A 26,151-nucleotide genomic window follows, 5' to 3' on the forward strand; every position below is an offset into this window, starting at 1 on the left:
GAGACAGAAAATGAGACAAGTCCTGGATGTTTTCTCTGAAAACACCACACGGGGGCACCAGAGCAGCTACTTCAAATTCTACTCTCCACCAATAACTCGCTCCTGAACGTTTCTCAGAGCCAATTAACAACATTTAACCTTCTCTAGGTAAATCTGCTGACACAGGAACATTTCATTTAGTTTTCCCAGATCATAACGTTTTAGGATTCAGTTTTACAGTTGACCTGGAGGAGGAGGAGCAGAGGAGGTAGACATGAGGATTATGTGACCTCTGACCTGAATCCTGCACTCTGTCCAGTCTGGGTCAGGGGTCAGAGGTCAGGCTGTAAAGAGGCTGTGTAATCCTGTGGTTAGATCTGGAGCTCTCACAGAGCACTGTTCATGAAACCACTGTGGGAGAATATTATTCTTCTGATCGATTAGTTCCACATTCACACACTTTAAGACCTTAACATCAATTTCACCACACAGTTCCAGATTAGAGACAGATTCACTGATTGTTTTAATCCATCTGAACACATTTTTGAAGGTTTGAAAAGTGACAGCTGTGCTGGAGGAACAGGAAACACGTTGTCACAAGACGGGTTTTTGGTTCTGCGGTCCATCACAGTCCAACCTGTCTGGATCCGGCTACACAACAGTTCTGTTTACACGACTGAAATGACTTTAAGGCAAAAATGATGATAATTTTCAGTAAAACATCTCCATTTGTTTCATTAATCATCTTTTTATTCAGTAACAAACTAAAAGACAGAAACATATTTACATATGGACCTGCAGGATCCAGATACATATGGATCCAGGACCTGCAGCCTGGTTCTGTCCACAGGGTAAGAACAGTCCTGAAGACAGAGTCTGATCCTGGATCAGTTCTGCTGCTCTTTAATAAAAACCAGAGTCAGTGTTTCTCCTCCTGCTGCTGCTGGGACAGGATGAGTCCTCTGTCCTGTTTCTTGTCGTGGTTTCCTGTCTTTTTAATTCCCAAAGCTGCAAACTGTAAAAAGTGAAGGGAGAAAAAGGTGACGACTCCGCCTCACCCGTCTCTCTCTTCCTGAACGTTAGTTATCACAGCCAGACCAAATCCATTTTTATCTGTTCAATTAAAGACATGTTTTAAATTCAAAACAGCAAATTTCACCAAAAGTGATGAGTCTGCAGCAGTGGTTTACAGTCTGTTAACGCCGTCCTCTGTCCGCTCCTGTGGCTTCCTGTTTCCTGTCCTGTTTCCTGTCTCCATCTTGTCTTCTTGTCCCGTCTCGTCTTATATTTCCTCTACGTCTCATCATTTCTCCGTCATCCTGTACTTTATCATCATGTCAGGTTCTGATCCTGTATTCTCATTTTTCTCACGTGTCCATTGTCTCATTAGTCCAGTCCAGCTAGCTGTTAGTGAGGCAGATCACTCCTCCGCTCGGAGGCTCCACCATGTCCGGTTGGCTGGAGAAGGGCCTGGGACTCATCGGCCCGTCCCCGACCAGAAACCCCACTCTGCCCTCGCCGCCTCTCACCCCGTTCTCCTTCTCCGTCGCGGTGTGCAACCTGCCCGACGCCGACAGCAGCCGCACGTCCGAGTGCGCGTTGGCCACCGTGTGGCGCCGCACACCTCCCACCTTCTCCAGGTAGGCCTCGCCCTCCTGCTCCACCAGGGGAGCCAGAGACGACGAGTCCGAGGAGCTGTGATGCTGAGTGATGGTGATCTCTGGCTGGTCGCTTAGCAACGACCCCGACGACCGGAGGTGACGGGGCTCTGGATGAGGAGAGACAGGAAGTGAGCGAACACGACCACAGAAAAAATACATTTGTCAAGCCTGAAACTGAACAAACAAAACTACACGAACAAGAAAAAAAGAAAACTCTGGTTTCAAGCACATATTTTCCAACAACACAATGTTCCGTAACAGTGGAAATCCAAATGTTTCCACAGACACCAAATGTGTCAGGAATCCTCATGGTGTGCACATAAAATCTAAAATATTTCCAATGGTTGTGCTCCAGACCCTCAGGAGGAGGCTCCAAACCTGAACTGCCCCCAGACCCTCAGGGAGGGAGCCAAGTCTCTGTGGGATCCTTTCTGTGCTTTAACTTTTTTTTGGTTTGTTTTTTGGACGGGATTGTTGACCAGCAGCTTGAGGTGGACACTGACCGACCTGCCACTCTCCTCCTCCCTCCACCTTAGTGTCAGCTGTAACAAAACTAACTAAAACACCCTCCAGCTCCCCAGTACTGGAACACACAACATCATTTGTAGGTTAAGATTCCTTCAGTGTTTATAGTTCAGGAGGTTTTTACAGGGAGCCAAATTCTCCTCCTCTCCAAAACAAAAAAATCTGATCTTTAAACCCAGTAAAAACTCTGAGTAAAGCAGTTAAAGTCACGTTAAAATTAAAATTAAAAGAGTTTTCCCGATGGTCTTCTGTGCACACAACACATTAGATCTCATCTGTTTACAGTGGATGATGATGTATATTTCTGAGTATGTAATGTAGGAAATGACGAATGTAAGAGGCTGAATCTGCTCCTGCTCCAACAGGAAACCAGTGGACAAAGAGTCAGTTAAAGCAGATTTAAGGTGGTATTTATTCTGTATTTATATTTTATATTATATACAGGAGAACTGAGGCTGTGAGGTTAAAAGAAAACTAGTTTCCCTCTTTGTGTTTTCTAATGAAGGAATTAAACTGAGTTTCTTTACTGTGTTTACTCAACATGTCATCAGCTCCTTCTAAAGCTCATATATTAATATTATATAACAGTACAGTGCTGCTGAGTTCCTGAAGTGGCCTCCTGCAGGAGAACCTGCAGTGCTGGTCTGTTTCAAGTCCCAGTGGGGATTAGACTGTAATCAAATCAGGCTCTGGCAGCAGCAGTGATGTGGTGAGTTTAAAGCTCTGATCCTGATCCTGAGGCCGACCGGTTTAAAGGTTCGCTGTTCGTTTGTGGACGACCAATGAAAGAATTTCACATTGTTGTCTTAAAGAAAAGCTGCATTAACTCAAGACAGACGGACAGATCTGTTAGCATCTGTTAGCATCTGTTAGCCACACTGCAAAACAAACTGGACTTTATTAGATGTTTTAAATATCAAAACTTTCCCCAAAATTATTCAGTTATTAATTTACTCTTAACAAATAAATCTGAAATTTTTGTTCAAATTAATAAAAAAGCTTTTTTCCCAGCAGTGATAATAAGTGGTATTTATTATTTATATTTATTTGTTTATTATTATTATTAATTATTTATTTATTTTTTGCTGATCTTTTGCCACATTTTCCTCTGAAGATTTGAAGCGAAATCTTCTGTAAGTAAAATAAAAAAGGGAAAATGGAAAATTAAAGAGAGACAAAGAAGCATAAGTAGCTTATTTACTATTTTCCCTTTGACTTTGATTCAAGGTGAATTTATCTTCCATAACTAACTGTGTATTTGTATAAACAAACTGATTTTGATTGAGAAATAACCATGTTTTAATTAGGTAATTAAAAGAAAATGACCGAACATGTTATTCCAAAATCTTCTCTGCTTCTAAATCAATTAAAAGAAAATTGTCATATGATGAAATATATTTTACATAAATACGTAATAACATTTAATTAGAAGTTGATCTGTAGTGGGTAAATTTAAAGTTACTGCATTTCAAACTTTTAAAAACAAACCACAGGATGATGATGAATAATATAAACTATGTAGAACAAAAACCCTTGTATCACGTTTAAAAATGTTACATAGTTTCAGCTGCTCGTCCTGATTGGCTCTCCTCAACAGAATCTGTCCAATCAGGCCTCTTTGTTACATCTGAATCGTAAACACTCAATTTAAAAGATATTACAGTTATTTTATTTTAATAAGCTGCTGAGAACCAATCAGGAACCAAGATTATTTAGTCATTTCAAAATAAAATCACCATGTTTTTGTCCTGATCGATGAAAACAAACTCTAGAAAACTAAGTAATATGAGACTTTTTAATCTCTCCTGTAAATATTCTGCTTTAAATGTTTATTTAAATTCTTTACAATGTCTGTATACACATTTCATTTTACATTCTAATGCTCTGTACTGCTCAGCAGGTGTGTTGTTGTTGTTGTTGTTACAGGTGAGGTTTAGTTTGACGTTGTGTTTGTGTGTGTGATGTGGTTAATTCCCCGATCGACGGAGCAGCTGCTGGACTGAAACCACAGCAGCAGATTAAGCGGCTCTCCTCCCCGCTGAGAGGATTTGAACAGCACGTTACTACAGAGCCACGCCCTCTGACCTCTGACCTCTGACCTCTGAGACACGCTGACTGGCTGCTGAGGACAAATACTTTTACATTACGATCTAACGCAGCTGCTTTTAACTCACAACTTACCTGAGACATGTTTTCATGCTGTAATGCAGCTGTGAGGAGAAACACTGATGAGAAAACTGCATGCTGGTGTTTCTCAAGAAACCTCAAACATTTTATTCAAGAAGCAGCTGCCAAACGTCCTCATGAGCTGCAGTGTGGTCTAAGACCTTGTTACTCACTGAGCTTTAATCAAGGGCTCGAATGGCTGCAAACAATTATATGATAATGCAGCCAGTACACATAATCCCTCAAGTACTAAAAACACTGTTCATACACAAAATGGCAGCATGAACTACAAACAGGAGACTTACTTTAACTCAGTTTCAGGAAAAACTGCAGTTGAATGGTAAATAAAGAGTGAACGCAGGATATGATGGGGTAATAAGGAATCAGAAGAGGACTCATTTTTGTTGGCAGCTCTGATGCTCTCAGCTCAGGTGTCAGGTAAGTTCTGCCTGCTGAGAACTGCATGCTGGGAAAAGCTAAAACAGAACCTAGCGAATTATGGCGAATTAACATGGACTGACAGTGTCAGCTGCCCGGCAGGAGACACACTCCACAGTGCAGTAAGACTTCATAACTGAGATATGAACAGGATGCTACATTCATGTTGGGTACAGCCCTAATCAGCAGTATCAGTAGTATCAGTAGTATCAGGAGTATCAGGAGTATCAGTAGTATCAGGAGTATCAGTAGTATCAGTAGTATCAGGAGTATCAGTAGTATCAGTAGTATCAGGAGTATCAGTAGTATCTCACCTAACAGCAGCTGGTTTCTGTTGTGCAGGACGTTGCTCAGATACGGAGACACGACGATCTCCACCAGACGCTCCAAATGGTAATACTCCAAACTGGGACCACTGGACTCATGGATACCCTGACAGACAGAGACAGAGGAGATGAACACAGAGTCATTACTGTTAGTTTAGTTTTTATTACAGACAGTGGAGAGATGAGATAAAGTACAGTGAGATGCATCAAAAGGTTCCTCTGATTCAAACTGAGGACGATGGGTTCAGGGTCAAGACACGAGGCAGATCACACATGATAACTGAACTAAAAAAAACAATGAGCTGTAACAACCCAGAATGGTCCTTTAAGTTTAGTACAAACGTGTGTGTTTGTTTACCTGCAGCACCAGCAGCATCTGTGTGACAGGTGGGGGGACGGAGGCAGCAGCTCCCAGAGTTTCCTCCAGGTGGAGCTTCAACAGCACCAGGTCTCTGAAGGCCAGGAGAGCCATCTGCCTCACTGTCAGCTCCTGACCCTGAACACACACACACACACACACACACACCTTAGTAGCTTAGCAGCTCAGCAGGTTAATCCATTCACCTTTCCACTCAAAGGACCTCAGATGATTTAGGGATCAGAATCAGAATCAGAATCAGTATCCTTAGTTCCTCTAGTAAATAAACACACACACACACACACACACACTCTGACTCTGAAGATACAGGAAGTGTTTGAGCTACAAATACATTCAAACCTCAAAGACGATGACAAAGAACATTTGGTGTCGATCATGTGACATTTTTACTGAAAAGTTCATTTTAATTGAGAGTTGTGAGTTAATATGGACAAAACTCCATTTAGAAAATATTCACAGTTAAATGGAAAAACTTCTATATATACACTATATCTTATAGTTAAAAAAAAAAAAAATATATATATATATATATATATATATATATATATATATATATATATATATATATATATATATAAACATGTTCTGAAGTGTTAATGTGATGAGTTTGGTCACATTTACCTTCATTAATTTGGATGAGAACTGTGAATCACAACATCTCATAATATTATTATACTGAGAAAAAACAAAGCATAATATCCAATTACTGTCCTCAGCATTATAGACAGTATGCAGTGAAAACATCAGTGACAGACCAGGTAATCAAAATTTTGGTTGTTAAACTGCCAGTCAATGAAAACACACCTTAATCTGTAAAAAACAGAAGTGTTATGAAAACTGATCCTATTTTTGTTCATTACGGGTAAAAAGGTGGAGTTGACAAACATTCCTTTTTACAAATAAATACAATAAGGATTCAAAAATATAAAAAACAGTATATGTCCTCATTAAAGCAGAAATCTAAATATTGCTTTTTTTGTGTGACTTATTAAAAAACAAATTTTACTTGAACAAACCAATCAGTGCCTTTATCTAAATCGCCATGGAGACAAGATGCTTAAAACATCTTTATTAATTCAAGTGGCCTTGATTAGAGCAGTCAGAGTATTCAGACTCACAATCACTCATTACCTGTAGAGTCACTTCATCAGCGTTTTTTGGACATGAAGCCCTCGTCACTCTAATCTCACCCTTTCATCTTAGAGGTTGTTTGTCATTAGCGTTGAGAGACGCAGATATGATGCAACACACTGATCAGCCACAACATTAAAACCAATAAGATAAATGTCTTTACAATCTGTGTGTGTGTCTCTTACCTGGACGGGGTAGAAGATGGCCTGCAGGGTGGGGAGGGTCTCTGTGAAGAACCGGTCCCACATGTCTGCGAGGACGACGAGCTGGTCGTCACCTGCAGGAGAAAAAATACAGGTAATGTAACATGGCCAAAAGACTGTGGACAACCTTAATGCCATTTATTTTATCTTGAATTTCTTCTGCTCCAGATGAAAGGGTGAGAGTGTTTTAGTGTCTTAATTTCCTCTAAGAGGTGCTGACTGTGTTGCTGAGCGGTCAAATCAGTAGCTAAACTACAGTCGCTAACACCTGTCTCTGAAACCTCACACTTCAGACTGAAACCCTCTGTTTTGGACAACAGAGTTCTTCCAACTTTGTGGCAACAGTTTGTGTTCGTCTCTCTCGTCAGGTTCACGAAGAAATGGTTTCCCCAGTTTGGTGTGAAAGAGCTTGACTGGTCTGCACAGAGCTCCCACCTGGGACAGCCACTGTGAGCCAGACCACATCCACCCACACCGCCTTTAGTGTCATCATAGGAAAATGTGTATTAGACTACACACTGTGTCCACATACCCAACTAAACCTACAGATTAAAGTTCCCATTTTTAAAAAGCAGCTGAGGTTTTCAGTCATCCAGTCATGGTCGTCTTAAGTGCAAGAGTCGAGGGTAACTGGACTTTTTCTAGGTTCCTTCAAGACGTTTCACCTCTCATCTGAAAGGTTTCTTCAGTTCTAAAAGCTGATGAGGAGTTCCAGGTATTTATGGTGCATTCCAGTTGTACTCAGAAGTTGGAATTTCCAAGTTCCTAATCGGAAGTTTCAACTGGAACGCCCCCTGAAGTCGGATTTCCAACCAGAGTGACCCTACGTCTTACCTCGACGCAAGAATTCAAGATGGCTGCAACTCGAACACTGCTAATTTTACTGTTTATAGAAGTTCAGTCTTATTAGTTTAAGATTAAGTCAGTCATACACATGGTACTGCTCAGTTTTTATCCGTGGACCTGTTGCGACGCTGTTTGTATGAGCGCCTGGGTAAGGAACTCAAGACTGTGTTATAGGTGGCTGATGGTTGGTGTCGTGAGCCACCACCTTTGTTCAACAACGGTCGTTCCAGTTGGACACAGATGGCCTCCTTTACTTCTCTTTAAAACCATCTGTCTTTTTCTGATGAAAAAGACACAAAAAGAGTGTTCTTTCTTCTTTAGATGCAGATGTACAGCTGAGTCTTGTCTTGGTCGGACAAAACAAGCAATTTACTAACTTTGGATTCTCCATTTTTACAACTTTCTGACACTTTATAAACAAAACCTTGACTTTATTTGTCAAGAACATAATCGTCAGATAAATTAATGATGAAAATACTTTAAATAATATGCTTCTGGCTGAGACCTGGAGTTTTTTTTTTTTTAACCTTGCTGTAAAAATCTTTATCTCCTTCCTGGAGACACAGATATCATCATTTCAGCTGAAACAGAGTTTTGTTTATTTAAAGGTGTTTTACATCACTGCTATCTGACATCTGATCATATCACTACACATGAAGTCAGCTCTTTTTTAATATTATTTCCGATTAAAACATGCAAAACTATTTCCTGATCAGAAACCAGAACACGATGATGATGATGATTAAAACCTGAGAGAGTTGGCGTTTAGACTCAGAAACCACTAACCAGTCTCACCAGAGTGGAGGAGGATCTGATCCAGGACTTCAGACAGACCTCGAGTCAGCAGCTGATTCTGAAACACAAACACAGCAACACACACACAAATTACATAATATTACAGGAGAGCAAATTGGTAAAGTAGTAGCAGGGTTTTTACTCTCTATAAGCCTGATCGGTTTATCAGTTGCCCACAGCAGCGACCAAACCAAGCAGAAAACAGTCGTCAGTGGTCTGTTGCCCCAAGCAACTGATCAACTGCTGCTGCTGAGCCCTGAAACCAAACAGTGATTTGAGCTGGGCTCGTTATCGGACAGCAGATGTGTGTTGTGTAAACGTAGTGAGAGATTAGCTTCCTGTGCAACACAACAACACAGCAAATAAACAACAGACACACACTCTGGACCTGTTCACTGTACAGAGCAGAACCAACACTGACTGATGATTTATCTTATTCCTCTGAGCCACAGAGCTCCATTGTTTCCACGCTGTTGCACTGGCTGACATGTTCCTTCATCACCATGAACACACACCCTGTGCTTTATTCAGACTCAGCCCCAAACACACCCAGAATACACACTACAGCACCAAATGTGGATTAATCCACTGCTGAAAATAGTCCCCAACAAATCCACTATTTCCTCCTGAGGAGCTGGACATTGCATGCACTTGGAAAACCCTGCAGAGGTCCCATGTCCATGCCCCGATGGCTCACAGCTGTTTTGGACCCACACAATATTAGACAGGTGGTTTTAAAGTGGCTGATCAGTGTATAATACATGTACATCCAACTATCTCATCAACTGTTGTTGATGGAAATGTGGTTCCAACGTTCGTGATCCCCTCAGGATGAACTGTAATAACTTGAACTTGCTAGCATGGCTGCAGACTCCTACAGCAGACCTAACTGTCACGGTTTCACAGCTCCATTTAGAGTAAACAGGAAAAGATGTGGTGTGCAACCTTGATGGCAGCCCAGGTCACTGCGACAAGAAGTTTTTCATCGGGATGTCAAAGGAGGTCAGATTGGTGGTGACAAGGCAGATGCTGATCGATCTCAGGATGCGGACTAGAAAGACATGTCAGCTCTGACATGAAGAGCTGAAACAGACACAGTCCAGATGTGAGTGCAGAGATTACTGACAGAAGACTTCCCCTGCTGGCGTCTCTGAACAGGAAGAGGATGTCTGGCCTGTCACCCTCATCACCATCTGCTGGTCCACACCTTGCTACTGACTGACGCCCGGGTAAATGACAAGGATAAGGAGACGTTTTGGCAGCTTGCTCAGGGCAGAGAAGGCAGCAATCAGCTTAGTTTAAGAGCTGAATTACAGAGAGCTGCAGCTTCACTCAGACTACCAGGCTCTCTCTTTGTAACCTGACCATTTCCTCACAGCCTCCAAATATAGACTTTAAGTGGCCTATACAGATAATGAATATGTGGTTGATTTGATTATGAAATATTACGAATCATCTCAGAAAGTACTTCCCTATTTGCTAGCAAGAAAGGAGAACACTGATAATGGATTTTAAACTAATTTTAGAAGATGCAGGCTGACGTGTTCTTCTGGTAAACTTCGCTCAGATTCAAGCAGAGAGAGGTCAGACAGCTTCCACTCATCGGGCTGGATAATAGAAAACAATTAAAGAGATTTTTATTTACTTAAAGTGGCAATAGATTACTTTCTCCCATAATGTTTCCAAGTGGTTTTAATGTTGTTGCCACTTACATAGTAAGTGTCACCACTATGCTTGTTACAGGAAACATGATACTTGTTTAGATCATACAAACGAAAAATGAATCTGAATATGTTTCTTGGCTGCTAGCATTAGCATTAGCATTAGCAACATGGCTGCCAGTTTGAGCTAGAAACCCTAATCTTAGGGCCGTGATAAAGACACCTTCTTTGCCTCCTCCAACTACGAGGCTCTTTTTCTTTTGCTGGGTAGAGTTTCCACCGCACATTGGCAGGTGGATTGAGCCTTAATTTTTCAGAGACAATTCATACTGGGTGGCAGGCAGTAGTGAAAGCAAGGCTCATAGGGAACCAATCTAAACCACAAGGGTGTCTTTATTCTGCAGCCATTACACTGTGCAATCAGCATTTACTTCAGAATGCTAACTAAAACTCTTTCAACAACCTGATTGTACTTTAATTACTCTACCGGGACTTTGATGTTTTTTTATTCAGGATGTATGCGTCACTTTAACAGAACCTTGGACTAGAAAGCTGCATTCAAGGAATTCAAGGTGTTTCAGGGTCAGTGGGACATATCCTTTGAAAAATCACTTATCCAAGTGACCCGACTGAGAACTGGTGTGATGGTGAAAGTCACCAGTTTGATGTCGTGTTACATGACCACCCAGGCTGAGCTGCAGACTAAGTGAACTTGTCAAGTATGCAGCGTTCAAATCAATCTTAAATCCAGGAGCTTAGAGCTGAACAAGTCCACACTCGTGCTCCGCTGCAATGTCTTCTCAAACTTCTCATGACTGACGGACAGATAAACATCTTCACAGTCTGCAGTCGACCGTGAGCTCCACATCACGCCATCAGCTCAGACTCACACCATCAGAAGGTTTCACTGCTGCTGTTTTTTCTGTCTGATGTGTCTGGATTGTAGTTTTTTTTTTTTTTTTTTAACACCATCAACCCGCAGCCTGTATCACAGACCTGCTGCATGCGTCACACAGCGTCTGTAGTCTGCACTCATGTTATCAGTGACACACAGAACATGTGTGAGTGTGAAATCAATTCTCACGGGTCACAGAGCTGCACATGTGAGTGTGAAAACAGGAGATCGTGGTGTAAAAAACAGGACTGGATATTTATAGAGGTGTGCTGATTCATTCTTTTCTCTTTGGATGACAAAACAGCGTTTGGTCGAATCAGTCGGCCAATAAATCATGTCTGCAGTGCACTAAAACTTCTTCTTATAATTTATTCATGAGAGTTTTTTGATTACTTGTGGACATACTTTTTAATTTAAAAATGCTGATCTACTTAAGCAAACAGACAATGAGCTTATTGCTCAAATATTTATCTGTGTTCAAGTGACGAATACATTTACATAGATGCTCATTGGGACAGAACTGGGTGCTGCGATGTGCACAAACATTGTGTAATTATTTGTGTATTTTCTCTCAGAAACAAAGGAGATGCTGCTATATGCTCATAAATCCACAAAGACTTTATTCATTTTTCATTCATTAAGTTTTGTTTCACAAACTTTAATTTATCAGATGCAAAAAAAATACCCAAAAAACATGACATCTGTTCTCTAAATATCCAGAACTTATAATCCGTATTACTTTATCAGAACACAATAAATCTTCCTTAGAGCACTGACTTTTTAACTCTATATTATTTTAAACCTTTTCTTAAAAAACCTGACATCATACTGGGATGTATATACACCACCTGTGGCATGGATTTTTAAATATTAAGTATATTATTTTTTATACATTTCTATTCTTAAGATTATTTTATTTTATGGTCATTATTCATCATTTTCTTGTATGTAGTGTGTTTTTCTATTTTAATAATTACGATTAATTATAGATGAATATCAGAAAATATATCCTGTGTGACGCTGGCCTAAATAAATTCAGAATCATCAGACTTTTAATGATAAGTTTAAACTGTAGATAAAGGAAGCAGAGCGACCACATCTGCGTCAACCAATGTTTCCTCTCATTATCGAAAACAGCCTCCTTCCAGATGCTGGTTTCTCTTTCTAAACTCAGTCACACATTCAGGTTTTATTAAGCAACAAGTGAAAATACCTGGAAGTAGTCGGTGATGAAGGAGCCCATCTCCGTTTTAAGAAGCCACCTGCAAAGATACAGAAGAGCTCAGGAAGGAAGGAAGGAAGGAAAAAAGACTGACAGCAGCCATGTTTCCTCTCCTCATTTTCTCTAACACACACACAGATACACACACACAGACGACCTGTTCCAGGAAGCAGGTTTACAGAGTTATCTGGGAAATCTTTCTGAGTAAACCTGAACTGAAACGGTCGTTATCCAGAAGACTCTGCGAACCTGCTGCTTCTCTGAAAAAGCCTCACGATGCGTTTGAGCTTATCATGTGTCCTGTTCTGTTTAGTGCTGTTCTGTCACTGTCAATGATTATTTTCATTACTGATTAATTTACTAATTGTTTTCATGATTAATAATTTTTGCAGAAGCATGGCTGTATATCACTACCAGACTCCACAGACAAAAACAGTAATTTCACTGAGCAGAACACAGGAGCTGCTGGAATACCACTGCCTTGATCTAGTTGTTAGTTTGTGTTATTGTGTGACTTTCAGTGGTGGAAGAAGTATTCAGATCCTTTGCATAAGTAAAAGTACCACAGAATAACACTAACTAACTAACATATCCAGACACCTGTATTCCAGCAGCTCCTGTGTTCTGCTCTGTAAAACTCCTGTTTTGTCAATGATCTGTATATATACAGGATTCTGTCAAACAAAAAGAATCTTACTCTTTAAAAAAGGTCTGTGAATTTCACCCTGATCTTCTTTCCTTACTTGTATTATAAAGCTACGGCTACAGCAAAAGGACATTATTAGATCATACTACTTCTCAGCCTACAGAACACTAATAAACACCTACTTTGATCATTTATTTGTTTAAAAATCAACAGTTTTTTAATTGATATGACAAAAAAGTGAATTTAGTTCTGTGTTGTAATTAAATGCTACATTAAAGAGAAATAGAGAAAAGATTGTTGTCACCTGATGCTCTCGTTAAGCGTGTACAGCTCATTAGACTGCAGAGCTCCGCCCTGGAACACCTTGATCACAGCTGATTGGACGCTGAAAGACACATGAACAAACACGGATAAAGTCACATGTTGAGGCAGGAAGACTAACCATTACCTGTTTCCTTAGTTCATCCAGTTTTGGCAACGTCAAGCGCAGTAATTCCACCTTACTCGCTGGTAATTTATTGGTTCAGGCGGACACAATGACAAATCTGCGAGTGAACAACATGTTTCACATCCTCCAGGTGAGCTGAAAAATCACTGTGTCGGGTCAGCATGTGACTCAGCTGGTTGACAGGACATGACCCCGGCTGCCACTTCCACTTCCTACCAAACATCCTGCTCAGCGCTGTGGACAGCAGGAAACAGGCCAAAGACTCAGTCCAGCTCTGAGCGTCAACTGCCAGAGCTGAAATAACTTCGACAAAGACAGAAACTGAGCCGACCGAGCATGCCAACGTCAGGAAAATAAAAACCAAGAGGTGTGTGTATCCTAACCGAGACACTTTAAGCTTTGCCCTCGTGTCGCTACAAAAGGGGGAAGTGAAGCAGGCTAAAAACCCCATGTGTTCTGAGGTAACTTTCACACCTGTTTCTCAGTTTATCTGGTTCAGACTCGGGAAAATCTACAATTATCACCATGTGATTGTGAAGTCACAGTGACTTTGACTTTTGACTTATGGCCACCAAATTCTAATCAGTTCATCCTCAAGTCCAAGTGAGCGTTTGGGCCAAATTTGAAGAATTTCCCTCAAGGAGTTACTGAGATATCGCATTTGTGAGAATGGGATAGATTATACATCTATAGTGTGATACAGTTCATCCATACAGCACAAACTACAGCCTCCAAGGTGATCAGTTGAAACGTCACTCAAACTGAACATTAGAGCCTTCATGAAGGAGGATTTATCACTGTTGTTTCAGGTGTGAACCACTCTTGAAAGATCAAGATGGCCATCCATACCTGACACCAGACTCTTCAGAACCACACCGGGCACAGTCCAACAAACACATATGAACGTAGTACAAACGTAACAAGGTGTGTGTTACCACCGTCTGCAGCTTTGGACTAAAAAAAAAAAAAACTTGTTAAACAGAGACAACCACCTGCTACAAGACCAAAATTCCACACTCAGGTCACACGAACAAACAAATCCACCTCTATTATGACTAAGCAGCTCTAACTGCCCATCGTAGAACTTTCCAAAGTCAAGAACGAACCATCCCATCCAATCAACAAGGGTTAACAGGTGGTTAAAAACTGCTGTGTCCACTCTACCTCTCCATCATTATAGATAAATGTGGGTTAAGTCTACAGTGGTCTAATGGGATCTCATCTGATCAGATCTGATGGACTCAGACTCTTGACCTTCAACGTCAGCTATTCTGAGGTCTGGAAAACACAAGCTAGCACTTTGTTCCCTCTTTTTTAAGCCGATGTTTGGACCCATAACAGAACACACTACACACCCATGTACAGTACACATCCACTGAAGGACGTGTCCTAAACATAGGACGATAATATCTGTACTTTGAGGGATTATGGACTCAGACAGACCACATGAAGCTGACTTATAACATCTGATGTTGATGTAGACATTTTTTATGTTTTTACTAGAAGCCAACAGCAGAGAGATGAGGAGAAATGAGGAACACGAAAAAGGTCCCTGACTGAACTTGAACTGGGGACAGGGTAGTTCTTGGACACTGGATGAGTAAGACTTCTCAAGACTTCTTCCCTGTCTGAGGCAAAGGTCACAAGTGTCTTCATTGGACCACAAGTAAAGTTAAAATCTATTTTATTTGGCTATATATTCTGCTCACCTGTTCCACACGCTGGTGTTGGAGATCTGTAGAGCAGGTGAGCTGGCGTGGAACCGAGCGAGGTCCGACAGAACCGGAGAGCTCATAAACCGAGGCCTGGGACGCCGGAAAGACCCCATCTTGCACTCTGCTATCTGCTGTGGAAAGAGGAAACAAAGTGTATCGTCAGCATTAAAATACACAGAGTACTGCAGCTCTGATCCATTTATAGTTGCTGTAAACCTTTCTCCTAGTTTTTCATGTGTCTTATCAATAGTCTTAGTCTTAAAGGCTATTTACAGACTTGTTTTTGATGACTTGAGGTGGTTTAACCCGGCTGCAGTGATGTACAGATGTACCACATGACACATCAGTACATTATGAATTCGCTGGGTGTGGTCCATAGGTACAACACACTACTATCAGTCAAAACTTAAGCTTTTCAGCTTAAAAATGTATTTGCCTGTCTCACACAACTGATAGACTTCCATTTTATCAAGCTAAACACCAGTTTTAAACTATTAAGATTTGATGGATTAAACAATTAACCCATTAACTGAGAAAACATCAAGCAGATTAAATCAACATTGACAATATGCATTAGTTGCAGCCCTAACCAAAAGAATCAATCCACACCGTCACAGGAAACGTGACACCTCTTTACCCTTACGTCTTTAGTCTAGTGTAGTATCTAGTCTCCACAATCAAACCTTGTAGGACATGTGTCCTCGTGTATCTGCAAAAAACAAAACTGATTTCTTCAGACTGAGACGACAAGAAAATTAATTTTTTTCAGTCTGAACTGAAGGGACAGAGAGACTGGACTAGAAAAGATATTCAGAACTGATGCTGAGCCATTTATAGACAGGTGTAAGTAGCCCAGCACACAGATAGACAGATAAACAGCTGGGTGGAGAGACAAACAGGTAAATAGCTCCTGACTGTATGTTCTGTGCAGGTTTAACTTCCTGTTGACAGCAGGCGGAGTAGAGCAGCTTCAGCAGCGTCTGAATCGTTTAGAAACACAGAAACATCGGTTTCTTTCAAACCACAGCTTCCTGTGCAACGGCGCTGACCCGAGACCAGCCTGTTTGTTTACAGCACTGAGGTCTCGCTGCGCCTCGCTTTCCAGAAACCACAGACACAGACGGCCAGGCCCTCTGTTCTCGGCTCTGACTCCTGCACATGGTGACAGTTTCCACACTCAAGTATCGAGAATTATTTCTGTACATGTCACTTTAGTCTGCAGCTGCACCACGTCTATCTGAACTGGAGTCGGTTTATTATCTGTAATATATTTAGTCCCTTGTTTTCTCTAGAACAGTGACAACCACAGATTTAATTTTGTCATCGTGAGAAAGTTTCAGCATGCTCACATTAGAAAATGCTCAATAAATCCTCCTGAATGTGAGTTAGTGTCACAGTTTTGTTCAGTTAAACCTGGTGGAAAGAGACAGCAGCTAAAACTGGTCATGATTACAGAGTGATGGAGAGGTTTGTTGTGCTTTTGATGACTCAACTCTAATTGTATGTTGACGTTAGAGGAAATATCTTCTTTTACACAAGTCAGGTTTTGCGCTCAGTCCGGTCTCTCTCTGTGTCAGTCTCTTGCCATTTTTGTACAAACACTAAACCCATCAGAGACGAGGAAACGCATATGAACACCCACAAGAGAAAGCAGAGGGGATTTTATTTGGACTACAAATAACATTTACTATCACTATCACTCTCCACCCACAGGTTACTGTAACAAGTTCACACCTTCACTGGAGGTTTGGCCACAGACTCTCACATCAAAGCCATTTTGGAGCATTTACAGAAACATTTTTACAGCTGCCAAAAAATAGGACGCCGCCCTGCTGAAGCTGAGCAGCAGCTGGATATTTCTGCACAGAGAAGAAAGAGAAGACCTCAGTGTTTACCAGAAATGTTTGTCAATGAGGTCTCTGCTCAAGCTGAAGTTGTACTTCATGTCTAATTACACATTTTCACCTCAACTTATGCCATTAGAAACATTTGAAACATTTAACAGGTTTTTCTCTCTGTAATTGTTCCTCCTGTTCATATTGAACATTAAAAGTGCTATGTGTAAGTTTTTGCTATCGCTACATAGCTAACATTAGCATTATCAGCTGTTTTATTGCAAGTCTAGAAGAATGTTACAAGTTCGCTCAGAGCTGTCTCCAGCAGTGGAAAGCAACATCCCCGTTAACGCTTGTTTAGCTTCTATTTTACTTTTCTTCTACTGAAGTTAGCATGCTAACCAATTAGCCAATTTGAGTTACTGTAGGATGAAGAAGTAGCGCCGCTGAGGCGACGTATTCTAACCATTGTCTTATAAACACAACGATGGCTGAAGCTCTTGGTGAGTAAACAGCAGTTGATGCTAACTTTGGCTATGTAGCGATAGCAAAACACTCACATATGGCACCTTTAAAGCTAGCGCATCTCCAGTGTAGGAGATGGAGGACAAAATCCACAGTCCTCATTCTGTTTAAAAATATATTTTGAAATTTTACCGAACTTAATATGAGGTTTCAGGCATCCAAAACCAAACTGTGTCAACCTACATTTACAACCCAACCAACCAGAATACAACATTCTGTCTCACCACTGTAATCTCTAGCTTTAGCACTGCAGTAGCATCACGGGTCACAGAATTTTAAGCTCTGTGATTGGATGGTTTTTGCTGAACGCCTCTTGGGAGTTACAGCTGACTTCTTTCCTTTGGGTTTTACGTCAACAAGTTTCTACTAAGATTGAGTTTCAATCAAAGAACCAGATATTTTCAACCTGTAGATACCCTGTCTCTCTGCCTCCGCGACAAGTCGACCTCAGATCCCCTGGGCCCGGGTCTCCATCCAGGACGCCCAGGTGGCTGATGGGATTCCACAGCCCAGTGTGTGTGTCCCATAGGCCCTCACTGTGTTGTCTGCACTGATCACAGCCAATGGGAGGCCTCATGCTGAGCGTCAACACAAACACACTATTGTTTATTTGGCTGCGTCCTGCCAAAACCAGAGGAGGTCAATAGATGCTGATTTCTCTCTCGCCTGAGAGAACCCACAAAGACAGAGGAAGAACGACGAGTTGCAGCTGTGGCAGGATTATAAATTAAAAAGCAGATTTTCTAAATATTAAACTAAGAAATTTACAGGACTCTGTTTTTATTTTGGTCTTTTTTTTGCAGTGGAAGCTTTAATCAATGACCATTATGAGCATGAGGGACACTTGCCACCACATCTAACAGCAAATCCCTTGAAAGTTTCACAATGTAGTTACAGTTGTGGTGAAGAAGCAGCTGAGCTGGAAGGCAAAGCTTTCGATTCATCAGTCGCTCTATGTTGCAACCTTCACCCATAATCATGAGCCTTGGAGTAGTGACTGAAAAAACAAGATCGCAGATTCAAAAGGCTGAAATGAGCTTCCTCCGTAATGTTGCAACCTTGCTGGGGAGAGGGACGTCTGAAATACGCTGCTTTACAATGGATGGATGGATGGATGGATGGATGGATGGATGGATGAATGGTTTGAGTTCTAATAGCAGGTTCCTTTTTAGTACAACACTCTGATTTGTTAAGCTCCATGTAAGAATCCCTCACCAAATCTTTCTTTCACAATCTCTGCTGCCTCTCTCCGACTCTATAAGCATCAGCAAAGAAAAACTAAACAAATTTTAAAAGTCTGCTGACGTAAACAAACTCTGTGATAACTCTGTGACACCGTTGTTAACAACAAACATGGTGGACCGGCTTAAATGCCTCTGCCTCAGCCTTCCGCCAATGTCTGCGAGTACAATAAAATGACCAATTATGTTATTAAAGGTGATTAGACGAAGCCTGATTCAGCTGAAATTCCTGTTTGCTCACCTGCCGCATGTGACGGGTTACGCTGGATAGTTTTCAGTTGATCAGATTATTATTGTGGGTTTTTAATTTCCTCTGAGGGGAAGAGTACTTCTTACAAACTGATCTGAGAAGAATCTCCTCAACAGGTTTAAACTGGCATCACAGTGTTTTCTAGTTGATTAAAATGATTTTATTTTCTTTGTGAATAAGAGATGACGACTGAGATGATAAATCTATTGCAGTCATGTCCGTCCGTCCATGTCTTGTTCATTTCTCTCCCTCCCTGTCTGTCATTCTCAGCCAAGCATAAAAAAAGCGTTAGTGATACTCTGACTTTTTCTTCTTAATTCCACTCAAGTCGAAAATACAAATAAAAACAGGCGAGTGGCAACACACTCAATGTTGAAGAACTCAGTAAAAGCACCACCAAAATATGAACAGTCTGAAAGTGAAAATAGGTGGAGGGGTGATGGGGGTGGGGGGACGGGTTAGCAGCTTTGTCACCCAGATGATCGTAGGAGGGTGAGGCGAATCTGAAATGCTTCAACAAGTGTGTGTGTTTGTGTGTTCAGACCACGCTGGGGACTACAGGTTGTGTGTGGGAATGAGACCATGTGTGCACAGTTTACCACATGTAGCCGTCACAGGATTTTGGTGGGCGCACGCACACACACACCACACACACACACACACACACACACACACACACACACACCATCCATTGAAGATTTTAACAGCCACTCATCTCTCAGCATCTGTTGCTTGTTCCAACGAGCATCTTCGTTCGATGAAGATGATTCACTCGTTGCGCAAAAAAACAACTGTCTCACCTTCTGCTCTGCAAAAGTGGGCGTTAAGACATCACCGTTCACATAACTGTCGCTGTGGCAACCCATCTGGTACACACCAAAGATCAGTCATCACAAAAAAGGTCAATGTCCCCACCTCACCTCCCTTCACATCCATGTCACTTTCATGTCTAAAACTTCAAACATACATCTCATCATCAATTCTCCCTGTATTTCCAAATGTCATTCATGCCAACTACATGGGTAAAGTTTAAGATATCCAGCATGAGAGCAAACTCATTTGATGCTTGTGCAATGGACAACGTAAGAGAATGACTAAAACATACTGCAGGGATGATGTGTTTCTGTAGTCCAGCCCTGAAGTTAGCATCAGCCTGGTTCCCTCCACTAAAAGCCAATGGGATTCTTTCATTGTGTTTTGGATTATTACAGAAAATAAACAGTGAGCAGCTAAAGTTTCTGATCCTTCAGGTTTAGTTGATCAGATCATCTTCACAGATGAACACCACTGTTCTGATGTTTGAAGTAAGAAGCTAATGTTAAGCTATAAACCAACTACACCACGGTCACATGACGTCAACGTCTCCACCACTAAGCTTCCAACTGGTCATTTCATTTAGCTCTGAGCTCTTCTACAAAAGCCTTTCTTCTTAGAAAGTTAGTGAGAGTTTGAAAGAGCGTGAGTAGAAACACAACCGAGGCTGTAAAGGTGGACTGGTGAGTAGATGGGTTTTCATGTTAACGTCCCCGACAACCTCTGTAGTCTCATTTAGACACTCGTTAGCAACCGCCTTTTTTAAGACACGTAAAAGCTTCAAACATCAGGAGTGGGGGATTTTCTGAAAATGTCTCAAACTTGTGTTAAATCCACAGACCTTATTTCAGCCATCTGAACAATAACACATTGACTCTGGGACGAGGGAACCAGGAGTGCTTAAATGCTAACTTACTAACTTAGTTCCTGGTTTTAGAATAGAACTTGCTGCTCTCAGAAAGAGAGAGAGAGAGAGCAACCATGACAGTGACAGTAAGAGTGAGAGAGGAAACACACACCAACTGTTGGACAGACGGAAGCAAGAACTCAGTAACTACTTCTTAAAATTAGGTTAACTGTTAATTCAGGCTGTTTCAGTCTTAGCTCTGCCAAACAATTTAGGTTCATTCCTTTCCATCCAACTCTCTACAGTGTAAAAATAGCAATAGCCTCATGGTCGCATGCCTCCGCCAAACAGTCCAGTCGCAGCTAATTAGCATGTGAATTCTTGAGTTATGGCCAAAAACATGGTTTGTGTGGTCCAGTCACAGTGACCTTTGATGACCAAAATCTAATCAGTTCATCCTTGAAGTCCAAGTGAAGGTTTGTACCAAATTTAAAGAAATTTCCTCAATGCAATGGTCACTAGATGATGGATCCAAGAACTCCACAACAATCAGACAGACCAATTCCTGACATCTAATGCTGTTATCAAACAGTTGATTATATCCACATAAAGCTTTTATAAAGTAACACTATCAGTCATCTTGAGTGGTCTACCTGTTTTTCATCTCCAGTCCTGAGGGAAACATCTGAACCCGAACAGTAAATGTGCCATGGAACCAAAACAATGAGCTCTGGCCAAAAAGCTTCAGAGGCATGAGCAACACCTTTGAAATTACACAGTAATTTGGTTCATTGTTGATATGAAATATACTGATTAACACAGCTTCAAAGAAGATGTTGTCGTGGCATGCTTGACAGATGTCTAAAATTATCACACTGTGGGTTAACACTCGCTCATCCAACCTCAGCTCCACCCAGACTTCTTCCTCTTTGTCCAAAAACAATGACCTCACCTTAGAAACAAATGCCCTCCCTTCCTGTGGTAACGTTAAGCTCCACTACCTATCGAGTCAAAACCCTGAGGCTGTAGGTCACCAAACAAACCAAACCAAGACTGGTGTCACCTGTCATCTGCTCAAGTCTATGAAGTTGAAACTGAAACTGAAGTTCGAACCCATCACATTCAGACAGTATTTGTTTCATGAAAAACACTGAAAAAACCAAAAGACAAAGGCTAAATTAAACGTTTTGAGAAAGCATTGACCTACAGTGATGGAAACAGAGAGGGCAGACTGAGTTTAGTGCTACAGTTTCTTGTGATCAGGTGTGTGTTAGTGTTTGTGTGTGTTAGCATGTGGGCTAATCCTATAACAGAAGCCCCCGTCATGAGAAAGTACTCAGAGAGACTAATGCAATTATAGATGGAGAAACAGTCCGAGCTGAAACAGCATATTTTCTGAATAAGGGTCACTTCTTTGAATTTGACTGAGAAAACAAACATCATTCATCTCACTGACAAGTAGACATTATTTTCCAACACATAATTACGCGCTGAGTACTTGTTCCCAGACCCAAAACTGATGCATTTAAAACCTTATCAGTTCAAATATCCAAAGTTACTGCTTTTATAATGGTATAAAACAAATAAAAGAAGAAAACCCCATTATTTGAGACAAGCAGATGTTTTTATTTTTACTTGGTAAAAGACTTGCTGTTGACAGATTTTCTACCAAATCAACTAAACACACCTCTTCAGGAGTTGTAAACTGTGTGTGAGCGCGTATTAAAAATACCATCAAGGGGAAAACAAGCTGCTTATTGTGCAAAAGAGGGATTAAACCTGTTACAGACTGCTGAAAATAAATTACAGACTACAGACCCAGTAGGATATGTTCAGTGTGTAAAATGATGTCTCGAGGAACACAACAAAGAGCCCAAGGTGTTGACTTGGCCTCCAAACTCCCCAGATCCTGATCTGACCCAGCATCTGTGGGATGACCCTGAACAAGCCAGATCCATGGAGGCCCCAACCCACAGGAACCAAAGGATCCACCACCAATGGCCTAGAACAAGATATCGAAGGACATCCCCAAAGGTCCTGTGTCCATGCCCTGATTGGTCAGAGCTGTTTTGGTGGCACGAGGGGGCAGGTGGTTTTAATGTTGTGGCTGATCAGTTATGACTTTCACTTAAGCAGCTTTTTCAAATCTCATGTAAACTGGGAACTCCCCTTACACATTTAGCTCTTGTGGTGTTATTATATTTAAGGTAAATCCTCTACCCTCTCTTGTATGCACTCCTATTTCAGTTTGACAGTTTGACGGTGATATTAAGATCAGAGGTTTTCCCGTCTACAAAATGTGACTCACCTCTTACTCAAGCTCACGCTGTCCTGTAGCTGCATTACACTGGTTTCTTTTCTTCTCATGTGGGTACAGAAACGGGTCAGTAATTGTTCTTCTTTGGTGGATTTCTCTCCCTGTATGACTACTGAACGTGGCGGCTTTAGACAAGAAGCCTTTACTCTTTGATTCTTACATTAACAGTAAACCCTACTGAGGCTGCTGGGAATTATGTGGACGTGACGTCATATTGTCTTCGTGCGGTTATCAACAGGAAAAAGTACACCAGACACCAGACCACTGAATGGTGTGAGTATGAAAAAGGTACATCACCAACAGCTGGTTATTGTTAGTTTACTGAGTCATCTGCCTGCAGACAGAAGGCAGCGAACAACAATTGTAGATCTGTCAAGAACAAAACAAAGTACAGTCTACCTAAAAACTGAAGGTCAACAGACTGTAAGCAACCAGTTGCCATAGTTTCAACTTTGTACCTATATATACTCTGTACCTTTCTATAAGATCTTAAGTATCTACAAATCTGTCCACAGGTATAAAAATACCTGTGGGTTTCCTTGTGAGAACACAACTACCGCAAATCTGTCGGCATCTTAAGGTCTAAACCTACCAGTTTGTCTGTAGACAGACGTACAGGTAGTTAAAAGCTTAACTACCTGTACGTCTGTCTACCTGTAAGGGGGGTGTTCTCCAAATCCACTGTTCAGGTCTTGCCTCGGTTTTTGAGCCATGGTTCATTATTTCTGCATCATGATTCAAGACATGGACATTTGCCGTTTCAGCCTCACTTTCATAATCACTACACACTTATACCTTAAGATCTAAACCGTCTAGTACACCTGTCTGCAGACTCTAAACTATATGTAAGTCAATCCACAAGACCAGAACTAAACTACATGTGGGTCTATCTAAGGACTCAAAACTACCTGCAAATCCTTAACTACCTATACTTCTATCCACAAGACCTAATCTACCAGTGGGTCCACCCACAAGACCTAAACAACCTGTATGTTTTTCTACATGCACTAAAGTACCACTGGATTTAAATTAAAATCTAAGCCACTTAAATGTCAACAAGAAAGTAACACGTAGGTCTATGTACAGCAACTGGACTTCCTGCGGGTCAATCTGCGAGGACTCGTCGTAGATCAAAACCCAACTGTAGATCCATCTGTAAACTCTAAACTACCTGTGGTCTGTCTTCAAATCCTAAACTACCTGTAGGTTAATCTAAGGATCCCAAACTACCAGTAGGTCTACAAAATCTAAAACCACATTGTAGGTCTGTGTAGAAGCCGACTGAACTCAATCTCTTGTGCATCTATTGATACAGGTGGGTCAACAAGAACGACTTTGGTCAACTACAAGACCTAAATTTACCTGTAGGTCTAAAGATCTAAACATATCTGCAGACTTCAAATTACCTGTAGGTCGATCATCAAAATTCAAACTACCTGTTACTGCCTCAAAACTACGTGTAGATTCACTGACAATACCTAAACTACCCGTGGACTGTCCACAGACTCTAATCTACCTGGAAGTCTGTCGACAGGAACAAATCGTCTGTCAACAAAAACTAAACAACCTGTGTGTTTACAAACATAAACTACCTACCTGTGAGTTAGTTTTTAAGAGTTAAAACACCTGTATGACGAGGTTTACTCGTGCAACAGATTGTAAACCTGCAAACTGAACTACCTGTGAGGTTATTTGATATTTGCAGCGTATTTGTGTTAATTTAAAGCGAGTTTCTGATTTTTCCGCACGCATGTAAGAGTATGTGTTTGACTGCTGGGGGAATGCAAGTTTCCACACAGTTTAAAGACGCCTACGGGTTTTACCGTGAGAGTTTGTGCAGGTAAATAACACAGGAGCACGTGAAATTTCCCACAACCCACATCAACCGGTGCTAAACTCCGCTGCTGTTCTGCAGTTTTCTACATGTTGAGCCTCAGTGCGTGAACTCACCTGAGAAGCTGCTTCACTTCTTTATCTCTGCCGGTGGAGAAAACCGTCCTCGGTCTTCACGGGAGCCGATCAAACGTAAAGAATCGCGGCTCTGCACCGACACCACCTCCACCTCCACCTCCTCTCATTCTCCACACATCGCTGCGGCTTCGGCGCCAACAAACTAAAAGTAAAGAGTTTGTTGTTTGTTTGTTTGTTTGTGTGACAGACAGACCAACACTTCCTCCGATAAAACACTCAAAAACAAAAACACCAACTCGCACGTTTCACTGGTTTGTGCCGGAAGCGGAGACCAACTGCCGCCTCTGTCTTAATTCAACAGCCTGAAGCTAACAAGCTAAACAAGCTAACCACCGACACTTCCGGTCAAAACCTTCAAAGTAAAAGTGGCGTCCAAACCTCTTCCTGGACTACCTGCAAATCCTGAACTACCTGTAGGTGTATCCACTGACTTTAAATTATCAGCGGGTCCATCTGAATTTTTACAAACATTTTTCAAAATTATGTAATTTAATAGAAGCTGTTGACATCTGATTAATCACTAAATTAATAACACCTATGTCAAGCCTCCCAGCCTACATCTGTTTAAGTTTATACTGAGCTAAGTTTTAAAAAACAAGTTGTTTCCCAATTTTCTGAATCTAAAACAGTTTCATTTAAATCCAGATAAATATTTAAGATAAGATACCATCCACTCCAGGTATCAATACAATTTTTATCTTACAGTATGGCCCGTTTTTTTTTAAGAAGAAAAATTCACTATAAGTAAATTTCTTAAAGTCTAACTGATGTTTTAACTGTAGTGTGTTGATGAGCTTAAATTTCCTCTTTTTGTCTCACAGGCTGGAAACTATCTAACTTCTACTTTTTTTACTGATCACATGTTTGTGTTTAAAAGAGTGTAATTATTATTTATTTATTAGTTGTCTGTGTAATATGTCTACTCAACGGTTCACGGATGCAAACTGAAAATATTTCACTTTTATTGTGAAGGAAAGTCAGCAGCTTCCGGCCTGGCTGTGATTCCAGCTTGACGCATCGTCCTGCCTCTAAACTTCATCTCCTGAATATTCATGACGCGGTCACATCTGTTACACCGTGAAAACAAATGAGACACTTCTCCATCTGCACTTCAGCTTTATACTTCTACATTTCAGAGGGAAATACTGCAGTTTTTACAGTACTGCGTGTACCTGACGGCTACAGTTACAAACAACAAGTGTAACAAACGGACAGCAGTGTGTAGTTATGTCTTCATACTTCAACTACATGAAGTACTTTAACTGAGCCACTTTAACTACACAAAAGAACTTTTACTGATTACTTTAACTACATGT

At 41.1% G+C, this 26,151-nt stretch overlaps 1 protein-coding gene across 5 annotated transcripts; it reads right to left on the minus strand.

Annotated features, from left to right (window-relative positions):
- Window positions 1-705: 705 nt before the first annotated feature.
- LOC108893619 (proline-rich protein 5-like) lies at window positions 706-25,152 on the minus strand. 5 transcript variants are annotated; one of them, XM_051073147.1, is made up of 9 exons: window positions 24,815-25,152; window positions 15,031-15,164; window positions 13,178-13,258; window positions 12,219-12,267; window positions 8,441-8,507; window positions 6,791-6,882; window positions 5,454-5,591; window positions 5,084-5,201; window positions 706-1,747 (listed from the first exon to the last, which is right to left on the minus strand). In XM_051073147.1, exons 2-9 carry the CDS (start codon window positions 15,147-15,149, stop codon window positions 1,380-1,382), a joined length of 1,032 nt encoding a protein of 343 aa, XP_050929104.1. In that variant the 5' UTR covers window positions 15,150-15,164; window positions 24,815-25,152; the 3' UTR covers window positions 706-1,379. The 5 variants fall into 5 exon arrangements, with proteins under 5 accessions (XP_050929104.1, XP_050929103.1, XP_018547313.1 ...); XM_051073146.1 differs by having other exon boundaries at window positions 15,031-15,167; XM_018691797.2 differs by having other exon boundaries at window positions 8,450-8,507; window positions 15,031-15,167; window positions 24,815-25,151.
- Window positions 25,153-26,151: the final 999 nt, after the last annotated feature.

The sequence above is a fragment of the Lates calcarifer genome, linkage group LG10 (assembly GCF_001640805.2).
Source record: "Lates calcarifer isolate ASB-BC8 linkage group LG10, TLL_Latcal_v3, whole genome shotgun sequence".
Lineage (NCBI taxonomy): Eukaryota > Metazoa > Chordata > Actinopteri > Centropomidae > Lates > Lates calcarifer.

Coding starts and splice junctions, on each gene's coding strand:
- LOC108893619 (XM_051073147.1), bottom strand. CDS start 15,149: ATGGGGTCTTTCCGGCGTCCCAGGCCTCGGTTTATGAGCTCTCCGGTT. Junction 12,268..13,177: donor ACGCTTAACGAGAGCATCAG/GTGACAACAATC, acceptor GTATCTTTGCAG/GTGGCTTCTTAAAACGGAGA. Junction 6,883..8,440: donor CCTCCACTCTGGTGAGACTG/GTTAGTGGTTTC, acceptor TTTCTCCTGCAG/GTGACGACCAGCTCGTCGTC.